The sequence below is a fragment of the Triticum dicoccoides genome, chromosome 5A, assembly GCF_002162155.2.
Source record: "Triticum dicoccoides isolate Atlit2015 ecotype Zavitan chromosome 5A, WEW_v2.0, whole genome shotgun sequence".
Lineage (NCBI taxonomy): Eukaryota > Viridiplantae > Streptophyta > Magnoliopsida > Poales > Poaceae > Triticum > Triticum dicoccoides.
In genome coordinates this window covers 41935626-41949929 of record NC_041388.1, presented here as the reverse complement: position 1 = coordinate 41949929, position 14304 = coordinate 41935626, and the positions used below count along the sequence as shown (strand labels likewise).

The following is a 14304-nucleotide window of genomic DNA, read 5'->3' as shown; positions in this document are numbered from 1 at the left end:
TTATGCAAAAGGTTTCAACATTTTATCACATTCTGAATTTTCTAGGGAATTTTTGCAACAATGGTAAACTTTCTGTTTTCAAACAACAACATGTAGACTTGTAAAATAGGCATAGTAAAGGCCATCAATGCCACTTTTATTGAAATAAAAGATGCAAAATGTTGTTCTAAATAACATCAAGCAAATCCCAATAAAATAAATTGACGCTCCAAGCAAAACACATATCATGTGCTGAATAAAAATATAGCTCCAAGTAAAGTTACCGATGAACAAAGACGAAAGAGGTTGTCCTTGAATATTACCTTGGGGTGCCTTGGGCATCCCCAAGCTTAGGCTCTTGCCACTCCTTATTCCATAGTCCATCGAATCTTTACCCAAAACTTGAAAACTTCACAACACAAAACTTAACAGAAAACTCGTAAGCTCCGTTAGTATAAGAAAATAAATCACCACTTAGGCACTGTTGTGAACTCATTCTAAATTCATAGTGGTGTAATATCTACTGTATTCCAACTTCTCTATGGTTCATACCCTCCGATACTACTCATAGATTCATCAAAATAAGCAAACAACACATAGAAAACAGAATTTGTCAAAAACAGAACAATCTGTAGTAATCTGTATCAAACGTATACTTCTAGAACTCATAAAATTCTAAAATAAGTTGCTGGACGTGAGGAATTTATCTATTAATCATATGCAAAAAGAATTAACTAAATAGCACTCTCCAATAAAAAATGGCAGCAAATCTCGTGAGCGCTAAAGTTTCTGTTTTTTACAGCAAGATCGCAAAGACTTTCCCCAAGTCTTCCCAAAGGTTCTACTTGGAACAAACACTGATTAAAACATAAAAACTCAATAATAACAGAGACTAGATAAATTATTTTTTACTAAATAGGAACAAAAAGCAAGGAACAAAAATAAAATCGGATTGCCTCCCAACAAGCGCTATCGTTTAACGCCCCTAGCTAGGCATGATGATTTCAATGATGCTCACATCTACTACCCCTATAAAAGCAAGAAGTGCGGAGATCCAAATTAATCCCATCCATTCATACAGCAGATCCTACGGCCCCTACTCACATCTTTATGTTGGGGAACGTAGCAATAATTCAAAATTTTCTACGTATCACCAAGATCAATCTATGGAGTCATCTAGCAACGAGGGAGGAGTGGATCTACATACCCTTGTAGATCGCGCGCGGAAGCGTTCAAGAGAACGGGGTTGATGGAGTCGTACTCGTCGTGATCCAAATCACCGATGATCCTAGCGCCGAACGGACGGCACCTCCGCGTTCAACACACGTACGGAGCAGCGACGTCTCCTCCTTCTTGATCCAGCAAGGGGGAAGGAGAGGTTGATGGAGATCCAGCAGCACGACGGCGTGGTGGTGGAAGTAGCGGGATTCCAACAGGGCTTCGCCAAGCGCTGCGGGAGGAGGGAGATGTGTCATGGGAGGGAGAGGGAGGCGCCAGGGCTTGGGTTAGGTTGCCCTCCCTTCCCCCCACTATATATAGGGCCAAGAGAGAGGGGGGAGGTGCAGCCTTGGCCCTTCCTCCAAGGAAGGGTGCGGCCAGGGAGGAGTCCCTCCTCCCCAAGGCACCTCGGAGGTGCCTTCCCCCTTTAGGACTCTTCCTTTCCTTATCTCTTGGTGCATGGGCCTCTTGGGGCTGGTTCCCTTGGCCCATACAGGCCAAGGCGCACCCCCTACAGCCCATGTGCCCCCCCGGGGCAGGTGGCCCCACCCGGTGGACCCCCGGGACCCTTCCCGTGGTCCCGGTACAATACCGGTGACCCCGAAATTTGTCCCGATAGTCGAAATAGCACTTCCTATATATAATTCTTTACCTCCGGACCATTATGGAACTCCTCGTGACGTCCGAGATCTCATCCAGGACTCCAAACAACTTTCGGGTTATCGCATACTTATATCTCTATAACCCTAGCGTCACCGAACCTTAAGTGTGTAGACCCTACGGGTTCGGGAGACATGCAGACATGACCGAGATGACTCTCCGATCAATAACCAACAGCGGGATCTGGATACCCATGTTGGCTCCCACATGTTCCACGATGATCTCATCGGATGAACCACGATGTCGAGGACTTAATCAATCCCGTATACAATTCCCTTTGTCTAGTGGTACGATACTTGCCCGAGATTCGATCGTCGGTATCCCGATACCTTGTTCAATCTCGTTACCGGCAAGTCTCTTTACTCGTTCCGTAACACATCATCCCGTGATCAACTCCTTGATCACATTGTACACATTATGATGATGTCCTACCGAGTGGGCCCAGAGATACCTCTCCGTTTACACGGAGTGACAAATCCCAGTCTCGATTCGTGCCAACCCAACAGACACTTTCGGAGATATACCTGTAGTGTACCTTTATAGCCACCCAATTACGTTGTGACGTTTGGCACACCCAAAGCACTCCTATGGTATCCGGGAGTTGCACAATCTCATGGTCTAAGGAAATGATACTTGACATTAGAAAAGCTTTAGCATACGAACTACATGATCTTGTGCTAGGCTTAGGATTGGGTCTTGTCCATCACATCATTCTCCTAATGATGTGATCCCGTTATCAATGACATCCAATGTCCATGGTCAGGAAACCGTAACCATCTATTGATCAACGAGCTAGTCAACTAGAGGCTTACTAGGGACATGGTGTTGTCTATGTACCCACACATGTATCTGAGTTTCCTATCAATACAATTCTAGCATGGATAATAAACGATTATCATGAACAAGGAAATATAATAATAACTAATTTATTATTGCCTCTAGGGCATATTTCCAACAGTCTTCCACTTGCACTAGAGTCAATAATCCAGTTCACATTGATATGTGATTAACACTCAAGGTCACATCCCCATGTGGCTAATACCCAAAGAGTTTACTAGAGTCAATAATCTAGTTCACATTACCATGTGATTAACACTCGATGCGTTCTGGGTTTGATCATGTTATGCTTGTGAGAGATGTTATAGTCAACGGGTCTGAATCTTTCAGATCCGTATGTACTTCACAAATCTCTATGTCATCTTGTAGATGCAGCTACTACGCTATATTTGGAGCCATTTCAAATAACTGTTCTACTATACGAATCCAGTTTACTACTCAGAATAATCTGGATTAGTGTCAAAGTTTGCATCGGCGTAACCCTTTACGACGAACTCTTTTACCACCTCCATAATCGAGAAAATTCCTTAGTCCACTAGTTACTAAGGATAACTTTGACCGCTATCCTGTGATCCATTCTTAGATCACTCTTGTACCCCTTGACTGACTCATGGCAAGGCACATTTCAGGTGCGGTACACAACATAGCATACTGTAGAGCCTATGTCTTAAGCATAGGGGACGACCTTCGTCCTTTCTCTCTATTCTGCCATGGTCGAGCTTTAAGTCTTAACTTCATACCTTACAACTCAGGCAAGAACTCCTTCCTCTTTGACTGATCCATCTTGAACACCTTCAAGATCATGTCAAGGTATGTGCTCATTTGAAAGTACCATTAAGCGTTTTGATCTATCCTTATAGATCTTGATGCTCAATGTTCAAGTAGCTTAATCCAGGCTTTCCATTGAAAAACACTTTCCAAATAACCCTATATGCTTTCCAGAAATTCTACGTCATTTCTGATCAACAATATGTCAACAACATACACTCATCAGAAATTCTATAGTGCTCCCACTCACCTTTTTGGAAATACAAGTTTCTCATAAACTTTGTATACACCCAAAATCTTTGATCATCTCATCAAAGCGTACATTCCAACTCCGAGATGCTTACTCCAGTCCTTAGAAGGATTGCTGGAGCTTTGCATACTTATTAGCATCTTTCAGGATTGACAAAACCTTCCGGTTGTATCACATACAACCTTTCCTCAAGAAAATCGTCGAGGAAACAATGTTTTGACATCCTATCTGCAAGATTTCATAAATAATGCAGTAATCGCTAATATAATTCCAACAGACTCTTAGCATCGCTATGAGTGAGAAAGTCTCATCGTAGTCAACTCCTTGAACTTGTCGGAAAACATCTTAACGACAAGTCGAGCTTTCTTAATGGTGACATTTACCATCATTGTCCGTCTTCCTTTTAAAATCCATATGTACCTAACAGCCTTACGACCATCAAGTAGTTCTTCCAAAGTCTACACTTTGTTTTCATATATGGATCCTCTCTCGGATTATATGGCCTCGAGCCATTTATCGGAATCCGGGCCCACCATCGCTTCTCCATGGCTCGTAGGTTCATTGTTGTCTAGCAACATGACTTCCAAGATAGGATCACGTACCACTCTGAAGTAGTACGCATCCTTGTCATCCCACGAGGTTTGGTAGTGACTTGATCTGAAGTTTCATGATCACTATCATAAGCTTCCACTTCAATTGGTGTAGGTGCCACAGGAACAACTTCCTGTGCCCTGCCACACACTAGTTCAAGAGACGGTTCAATAACCTCATCAAGTCTCCACCATCCTCCCACTCAATTCTTTCGAGAGAAACTTTTCCTCGAGAAAGGACCCGATTCTAGAAACAATCCCTTATTGCTTTCGGTTCTGAGACAGGAGGTATACCCAACTGTTTTGGGTGTCCTATGAAGATGCATTTATCCGCTTTGGGTTCGAGCTTATCAGCCTGAAACTTTTTCACATAAACGTCGCAGCCCCAAACTTTTAAGAAATGACAGCTTAGGTTTCTCTAAACCATAGTTCATACGGTGTCATCTCATCGGAATTACGTGGTGCCCTATTTAAAGTGAATGTGGTTGTCTCTAATGCCTAACCCATAAACTATTGTGGTAATTCGATAAGAGACATCATGGTATGCATCATATCCAATAGGGTGCAGTTATGATGTTCGGACACACCATCACGCTACGGTGTTCCAGGCTGTATTAGTTGTGAAACAATTTCCACAATGTCTTAATTCTATGCCAAACTCGTAATTCAGATATTCATCTCTATGATCATATCATAGATATCTTATCCTCTTGTCACAACGATCTTTCAACTTCACCCTGAAATTACTTGAACCTTTCAATAATTCAGACTCGTGATTCATCAAGTAAATATACTCAACATCTACTCAAATCATCTGTGAAGTAAGAACATAACGATATCCACTACATGCCTCAGCACTCATTGGACTGCACACATCAAAATGTATTACTTCCAACAAGTTGCTTTCTAGTTCCATTTTACTGAAAACGAGGCTTTCAGTCATCTTGCCCATGTGGTATGATTTGCATGTCTCAAGTGATTCAAAATCAAGTGAGTCCAAACAGTCCATTTGCATGGAGTTTCTTCATGCATATACACCAATAGACATGGTTCGCATGCCTCAAACTTTTCAAAAACGAGTGAGCCCAAAGATCCATCAACATGGAGCTTCTTCATGCATTTTATACCGATATGACTTAAGTGGCAGTGCCACAAGTAGGTGGTACTATCATTACTATCCTATATCTTTTGGCATGAACATGTGTATCACTACGATCGAGATTCAATAAACCATTCATTTTAGGTGCAAGACCATTGAAGGTATTATTCAAATAAACGAAGTAACCATTATTCTCCTTAAATGAATAACCGTATTGCGATAGACATAATCCAATCATGTCTATGCTCAACGCAAACACCAATCTCGATGGTAGAGGGAGCGTACGATATTTGGTCAACCTTGGAAATACTTCCAACACATATCGTCATCTCACCTTTAGCTAGTCTCCGTTTATTCCGTAGCTTTTGTTTCGAGTTACTAACACTTAGTAACCTAACCGGTATCTAATACCCTGGTGCTACTAGGAGTACTAGTAAAGTACACATTAACATAATGTATATCCAATATACTTCTATCGACAGCCTTCTCATCTACCAAGTATCTAGGGTAATTCTGCTCCAGTGGCTGTTCCCCTTATTACAGAAGCACTTAGTCTCGGGTTTGGGTTCAACCTTGGGTTTCTTCACTAGAGCAGCAGCTGAATTGCCATTTGATGAAGTATCCCTTCGTGCCCTTGCCCTTCTTGAAACTAGTGGTTTCACCAACCATCAACAATTGATGCTCCTTCTTGATTTCTACTTTTGTGGTGTCAAACATCGTGAATATCTCAAGGATCATCATATATGTCCCTGATATATTATAGTTCATCACGAAGCTCTAGCAGCTTGGTGGTAATGACTTTGGAGAAACATCACTTTCTCATCTGGAAGATCAACTCCCACTCGATTCAAATGATTGTTGTACTCAGACAATCTGAGCACAAGCTCAACAATTGAGCTTTTCTCCCTTAGTTTGTAGGCTAAGAAAATCGTCGGAGGTCTTATACCTCTTGACGTGGGCACGAGCCTGAAATCCCAATTTCAGCCCTCGAAACATCTCATATGTTTCGCGACGTTTTAAAATGTCTTTGATGCCTCAACTCTAAACCATTTAACTGAACTATCACGTAGTTATCAAAATGTGTATGTCAGATGTTCGCAACATCCACAGACGACGTTCGAGGTTCAGCACACTGAGCAGTGCATTAAGGACATAAGCCTTTTACTATCTGCATAATTGCTACTATCAACTTTCAACTAATTTTTCTCTAGGAACATATCTAAACAGTAGAACTAAAGCGCGAGCTACGCCATAATTTGCGAAGACCTTTTGACTATGTTCAGGATAATTAAGTTCATCTTATGAACTCCCACTCAGATAGACATCCCTCTAGTCATCTAAGTGATTACATGATCCGAGTCAACTAGGCCGTGTCCGATCATCACGTGAGACGGACTAGTCAACATCGGTGAACATCTTTATGTTGATCGTATCTTCTATACGACTCATGCTCGACCTTTCGGTCTCTTGTGTTCCGAGGCCATGTCTGTACATGCTAGGCTCGTCAAGTTAACCTAAGTGTTTTGCATGTGTTCCGAGGCCATGTCTGTACATGCTAGGCTCGTCAACACCCGTTGTATTCGAACGTAAGAATCTATCACACCCGATCATCACGTGGTTCTTCGAAACGACGAACTTTCGCAACGGTGCACAGTTAGGGGGAACACTTTCTTGAAATTTTAATGAGGGATCATCTTATTTACTACCGTCTTTCTAAGCAAATAAGATGTATAAACATGATAAACATCACATGCAATCAAATAGTGACATGATATGGCCATCATCACTTTGCTCCTTTTGATCTCCATCTTCGGGGCTCCATGATCATCATCGTCACCGGCATGACATCATGATCTCCATCATCATGATCTCCATCATCGTGTCTTCATGAAGTTGTCTCGCCAACTATTACTTCTACTACTATAGCTAACGGTTAGCAATAAAGTAAAGTAATTACATGACGTTTATGTTGACACGCAGGTCATAAATAAATTAGGACAACTCTTATGGCTCCTGCCGTTTGTCATACTCATCGACATGCAAGTCGTGATTCCTATTACAAGAACATGATCATCTCATACATCACATATATCATTCATCACATCCTTTGGCCATAACACATCACATAGCATACCCTGCAAAAACAAGTTAGACGTCCTCTAATTGTTGTTTGCATGTTTTACGTGGCTGCTATGGGTTTCTAGCAAGAACGTTTCTTACCTACGCAAAAACCACAACGTGATATGCCAATTGCTATTTACCCTTCATAAGGACCATTTTCATCGAATCCGATCCGACTAAAGTGGGAGAGACAGACACCCGCTAGCCACCTTATGCAACTAGTGCATGTCAGTCGGTGGAACCAGTCTCACGTAAGAGTACGTGTAAGGTCGGTCCGGGCCGCTTCATCCCACAATGCCGCCGAATCAAGATTGGACTAGTAACGGTAAGCATATTGAACAAAATCAACGCCCACAACTACTTTGTGTTCTACTCGTGCATAGAAACTACGCATAGACCTAGCTCATGATGCCACTGTTGGGGAACGTAGCAATAATTCAAAATTTCCTACATATCACCAAGATCAATCTATGGAGTCATCTAGCAATGAGGGAGGAGTGGATCTACATACCCTTGTAGATCGCGCGCGGAAGTGTTCAAGAGAACGGGGTTGATGGAGTCGTACTCGTCGTGATCCAAATCACCGATGATCCTAGCACCGAACGGACGGCACCTCCGCGTTCAACACACGTACGGAGCAGCGACTCCTCCTCCTTCTTGATCCAGCAAGGGGGAAGGAGAGGTTGATGGAGATCCAGCAGCACGACGGCGTGGTGGTGGAAGTAGCGGGATTCCAACAGGACTTCGCCAAGCGCTGCGGGAGGAGGGAGATGTGTCATGGGAGGGAGAGGGAGGCGCCAGGGCTTGGGTTAGGTTGCCCTCCCTTCACCCCACTATATATAGGGCCAAGAGAGAGGGGGGAGGCGCAGCCTTGGCCCTTCCTCCAAGGAAGGGTGCGGCCAGGGAGGAGTCCCTCCTCCCCAAGGCACCTCGGAGGTGCCTTCCCCCTTTAGGACTCTTCCTTTCCTTATCTCTTGGCGCATGGGCCTCTTGGGGCTGGTGCCCTTGGCCCATACAGGCCAAGGCGCACCCCCTACAGCCCATGTGGCTCCCTGGGGCAGGTGGCCCCACCCGGTGGACCCCCGGGACCCTTCTGGTGGTCCCGGTACAATACCGGTGACCCCGAAACTTGTCCCGATAGTCGAAATATCACTTCCTATATATAATTCTTTACCTCTGGACCATTCCGGAACTCCTCGTGACGTCCGGGATCTCATCTGGGACTCCGAACAACTTTCGGGTTACCGCATACTTATATCTCTATAACCCTAGCGTCACCGAACCTTAAGTGTGTAGACCCTACGGGTTCGGGAGACATGCAGACATGACCGAGATGACTCTCCGATCAATAACCAACAGCGGGATCTGGATACCCATGTTGGCTCCCACATGTTCCACGATGATCTCATCGGATGAACCACGATGTCGAGGACTTAATCAATCCCGTATACAATTCCCTTTGTCTAGTGGTACGATACTTGCCCGAGATTCGATCGTCGGTATCCTGATACCTTGTTCAATCTCGTTACCGGCAAGTCTCTTTACTCGTTCCGTAACACATCATCCCATGATCAACTCCTTGATCACATTGTACACATTATGATGATGTCCTACCGAGTGGGCCCAGAGATACCTCTCCGTTTACACAGAGTGACAAATCCCAGTCTCGATTCGTGCCAACCCAACAGACACTTTCGGAGATACCTGTAGTGTACCTTTATAGCCACCCAGTTACGTTGTGACGTTTGGCACACCCAAAGCACTCCTACGATATCCGGGAGTTGCACAATCTCATGGTCTAAGGAAATGATACTTGACATTAGAAAAGCTTTAGCATACGAACTACATGATCTTGTGCTAGGCTTAGGATTGGGTCTTGTCCATCACATCATTCTCCTAATGATGTGATCCCGTTATCAATGACATCCAATGTCCATGGTCAGGAAACCGTAACCATCTATTGATCAACGAGCTAGTCAACTAGAGGCTTACTAGGGACATGGTGTTGTCTATGTACCCACACATGTATCTGAGTTTCCTATCAATACAATTCTAGCATGGATAATAAACGATTATCATGAACAAGGAAATATAACAATAACTAATTTATTATTGCCTCTAGGGCATATTTCCAACACTTTAATGCTAATTGCACTTACCACGCGCAATTAGCGACGCTGCTCTCCCTCGCGCGCGCACGCTCCCCAGCTCCACCGAACGAGTTCTACATGGAAAGCAATAACTCCCTAAAACAAAAAAGGAAAGAAATAACGCGGCCTATTTTGCAATACTGCTCGCTCCCCGCCACCATCCACGCACGCGCCGCCGTCAGCGATCTGTTCCGTACCAACACGTCTTGGCCGCCCCTCTGTCGTCGCCGGTGTCCGGAAGAGCACGGCCCTGCTTCCACAGCCGTCCTCGCCGCCGCCCACAGCAACGACGCCGCCAATCCCGCACGGTCCCTGCTCCGCCCCGACCATCCTCTCCGCCGTACGGCCTGCCGCCACGACCACCCGTCGCCGCCGCCATGCGCAGAAATAGCAGAGGGAGGCCCTGCCGCTCCTCCGACCTCGCCGCCGTCCGCACGGCCGGACCTGCCGCTCCTCGGACCTCGCCGCCGTACGCACATCCCGGCCTGCCGCCCCGACCATCCGCGTCGCCATATGCGCCAACACTAGGGCACTCCCGCACCTCGGGCCTCTCGCCGCCGTCCGCACCTTTCGCAAGGGAGCGCGGCCCTGCTGCCCCGAGGTGCCGTTTTTGGAGTCCATTTTTGGAGTTCGTCTACACCTCTGAAGGTAGTATCTGAAGGTTTGTTGCCTCAAAAAAGTTTCAATTTAGGACCCAACAATTTGCTTCAAAATAGGCTCCAATCAACCTTACCTACAGTGAGCATCATGATCATCCGACACTGCTCTCTATTTTAACATTCAGCTGCCTATTACCGGCCTCCTAAACCATTCTCCATCTCTTTTTGTACTCTATCAGTTGGTTTATGTAGCTGCAGAGGAGATTTCATTGTTCAACTTAAATTCCTTTTGTTATCAGGAGCATTCAAAATTACTGTATTGCTAAGTGCCAGTACTGCTAAGTGCTAATTATGCTGGTCCAATGAGCATTTTCCCTCCTACGTGCCAGTACTGCTAACTGCTAACTATGCTGGTCCATTCAAAATTGGTCCTACATGGTACTGTCAAATGTTTTGATGATATGACTCTGTGATATTCGTCTGAAGTACATCAGATGCAGTACTTTGGCTTCTAATGACTCTTGCCAATTTACCAAACTGCTCATGCTCTGAGATTATGCTCATTCTTCTATTTTCTTTAATTAACATTTGTGGTTATGAAACGCAGATGGGCAAGCATAATCAATATGCACCTCCATTCCCGTCAGGGCATCGCACTCCATTTACGGACCTAACAAACTCACCTATAGTTGGAAATGCCCAAATAACTGATGAGAAAGAGTCAGCATCCCCACATACGCGTCATGTAAACCACCAACATAATATTCCATCAGCTGGGGATAGTGTTACCCATGAGCCGGTGGCACACACGCATGCTTCTTCAATGGGGGCTGTGCAATGTACTGCTTTCAGCGACATAACCAACACACCCACAGATGGTACATTCATCCACTTCATATACAGTTGTATTACTGGAGCAATTACTATTCTTTGTTTATAAATTCATTTCCTATCGTGTCTCACTTGCAGGGTGTACATCTACAAGCTCTGCGACTCATCTTCTCGATGAAGTAAATGGTGCCCAAGAAAAAGAAGTGGCCACAGTTGGTATGCCGGCCTAACTAATGAATAGAGGGCAGAATACTTAAATAAGAAACGGATTGCGCAACTAAAAAGAAAACATGCTTCATGCAAAGATAATGTCGATGTGACTCATAATTCCTCTTTTTCAGTTGGTAAGGCCAACTCCAAATATGACATATTTATGGACCATCTTCATTGTGAATTATGGGTTGGTCTACTCTTCTGATGTACAGGTGCAACCTCTACGCCGCCACCCTCCATGAGGTCATCTCTTCCAGACGAGCAAGATGTTGTGATACAAAAACAATGACGTGGCCAAAGTTGGTATGCTAGACTTTCCGACGAGCGGCGAGCAGAATACCTAAACAAACAACGGATGGCGCAAAGAGACAAAAAAGCTGCAAGAACGGTTGCGTTGCCTCAGTCATCATCCCCACAAGGTGCGGCTGGTGAGAGCACATACATGTTACATTACTTGCAACCGAGGAACCAAATGATGTTCTGACTAATCTGTTTTATGGGTTGATCACCTATTCTGTGTCGGTAGAAACCTCTTTGCCGGATAACGATGCCATTACTCAGCACCAATTGCCAGAAATAGTAGGAGACTGCAACATACGAACTGGCAAGGGGTGGTACGCCAGCTTATCCGGACAGAGGAAAGAAGAACACCTAAGGAAGCTTCGGATCTCGCACAAACAAAAGAGAGCTGGTTTGCTTGATGTCGATGTTAATGAAGGTGATCTACCATACAACTGCTTAAATTTCTTTTTTATAATCAATCAACATTCTAGACTACATGACACCCCACTTGTTTCTACATTTGGCGTAGGTATTGGTCAAAGTGGACCAGCGCAGTCCCAACTCACCCGCGTGGTAGACACACCATTATGCAGGCCAAATTTGGACGAAGGCGGTTCTGCTGATTGGTTACACAGCAATCTGACTTACGTATGACCAGCGAGGACGACTGAACCCATTGTGCCCATGAGTTTTATCTCTGGGCACAACATGGAGTCAATAGGTATATTGCAACTAAAACTAAGAAATCTGTATACATTCTATTGTGTGTCAGTGTGATGTACCTCCTTCCATTGACATTTACACTCTACCATGCGTTGAATGGTACCATATGCTTCCAATGAGAAGGAACGCAACCGTAAAAAGATAAGATACTTAGAAATGACCACGCAGCAGAAAGATGCTTTGTTGGAGAAGAATCGTGCTTACAAAAGGGGAAAGCGGAAGCGGAACCATACTGATGTGCCAAGTGGATCCTCATACCCGTCACCACATACTCCTGCCACTGGATTGCAGCCATCTCACATAAATAGCCATACAGGTATTGAGATGCATGAGGGGCATATGTTTCTGCTCTTCTGCTTGGTCCTTCAGTTCATTCGCCAACTTATACGAACAATGTCGACGCACTGATGCATTAAACACTTTTTCTGCTGCGTTTCTCATTCTTTGATACATGTACCAGGAGGTAGGGATGATGAAGATGACTATGACGCCCACGGTATCTTTGAGCCAATGGGACCGGTTGCTGAAATGATGGGTGTGTTCTCTTTACTTATTGCACTCTGCATAATAGTAGCCACTTTAATTTTTTCGGCTATATCTAATTCTATGAATAGAATGTCTGCATACCGTCCGAACTGGCGACACCCTGTCCGATGATGATGATGAGGAATGTAGGCTATTCAGTGTACAAGGTTCATTATAATACGAACTTGAATTTCATTACTACTGCAGGCACCATTTGTTGCCAGCGCAAAATTAACTCTTGCTCATGTCTTACCAGGTAATGAGTTCGAATCATACAGAGTGACAGATGATGGTTCGCATGCTTTAGATGCTCATGATCCCTATGACTATGTCTACAAAAATCTACCAAGCAAGCATCATGTTTTGAAGCCAGTAAAGGATTGTGTACACTGTGGAGCAATGAGGTTCGAGTATGAAGGCCCAGCCTTCTGTTGTAGAAAGGATAAGGTCAAGATATTTATCCCAGAGGTTCCTCAAGACCAACGACGATTGTTTACAAGTCAGGTAGACATGGATGCAAAGTACTTTAGAAAGCACATTCGATATTTCAACTCCCACTTCTCCTTCACAAGCCTTGGAGTTACCCTTGACAATCGGGTCAACACCGTGGCAAGAACCGATGTATATACATTCCATGCTCATGGTCAGTTGTACCACCGTTTAGACCATCTTGTACCAGGTGATCACGAACCCAAGCATTTGCAGCTGTACATTTATGATACAGATGAAGCCTTGGAACATAGGGTCAAGTGCTCTCCAGATCTTGATATCAATCTCATACGGAAGATTCTTCGTATATTATAGATCAACCCGTATGTTGAGACATTTTAGAGCCTTGGTTCAGTTCCAGACCTAGCGGAGTATAAGATTACACTGAACACAAATATAAAATTGGACCATCGGAGGTACAATGCCCCTACAGCTTCTCAGGTGGCTGCAATGTGGGTTGAAGGTAGTGACCCGCAACACACTTTTGATAGAAGTGTTATCATGCATGCAAAAGGGGACCATCCTTTGTACATCAGAGCCTACTATGGGTGCTATGATCCTTTAGCATACTCATTATTTAACCCGGCTGGAGGGATAGGATGGAACCGTTAGCTGCCATATGAGGGACCAACTCCCGCTCAGGCAGGCAATGAGGATGAAGGCGACAACTAGGACGATGAACGAGAAGCAGGTAAATGTGTCATAACAATTGGTGAATCATCCATTAATTCGTCCAATCTTTAGTAGTAGTATTATTCATAATTCGTTGTCGCAACCATATTGTAGATGACAACGAAGAACAAGATGAGGATGAAGCCACTGAGTCTAGAAAATATGTCAGTGCGAGGGAGTATTATTGTTTGGAGTTGCAGATAAGGGAAGGAATTTTTAACATCCTATTGTTTGGGGGCGTCTTCTCCAACAATGGCTTTTTGACATGTAGATCAAAATGGAGACTATGAGGCTTGAT

The 14304-nt window shown here is 44.3% G+C and overlaps 1 protein-coding gene across 1 annotated transcript; it reads left to right on the top strand.

Moving 5' to 3' along the window:
* The first annotated feature begins 9813 nt into the window (after positions 1-9813).
* LOC119299128 lies at positions 9814-13649 on the top strand. Its single transcript, XM_037576401.1, has 8 exons — positions 9814-10320; positions 10879-11149; positions 11241-11743; positions 11842-12033; positions 12127-12636; positions 12781-12855; positions 12935-13012; positions 13102-13649. Exons 5-8 carry the CDS (start codon positions 12417-12419, stop codon positions 13647-13649), a joined length of 921 nt encoding a protein of 306 aa, XP_037432298.1. The 5' UTR covers positions 9814-10320; positions 10879-11149; positions 11241-11743; positions 11842-12033; positions 12127-12416.
* Positions 13650-14304: the final 655 nt, after the last annotated feature.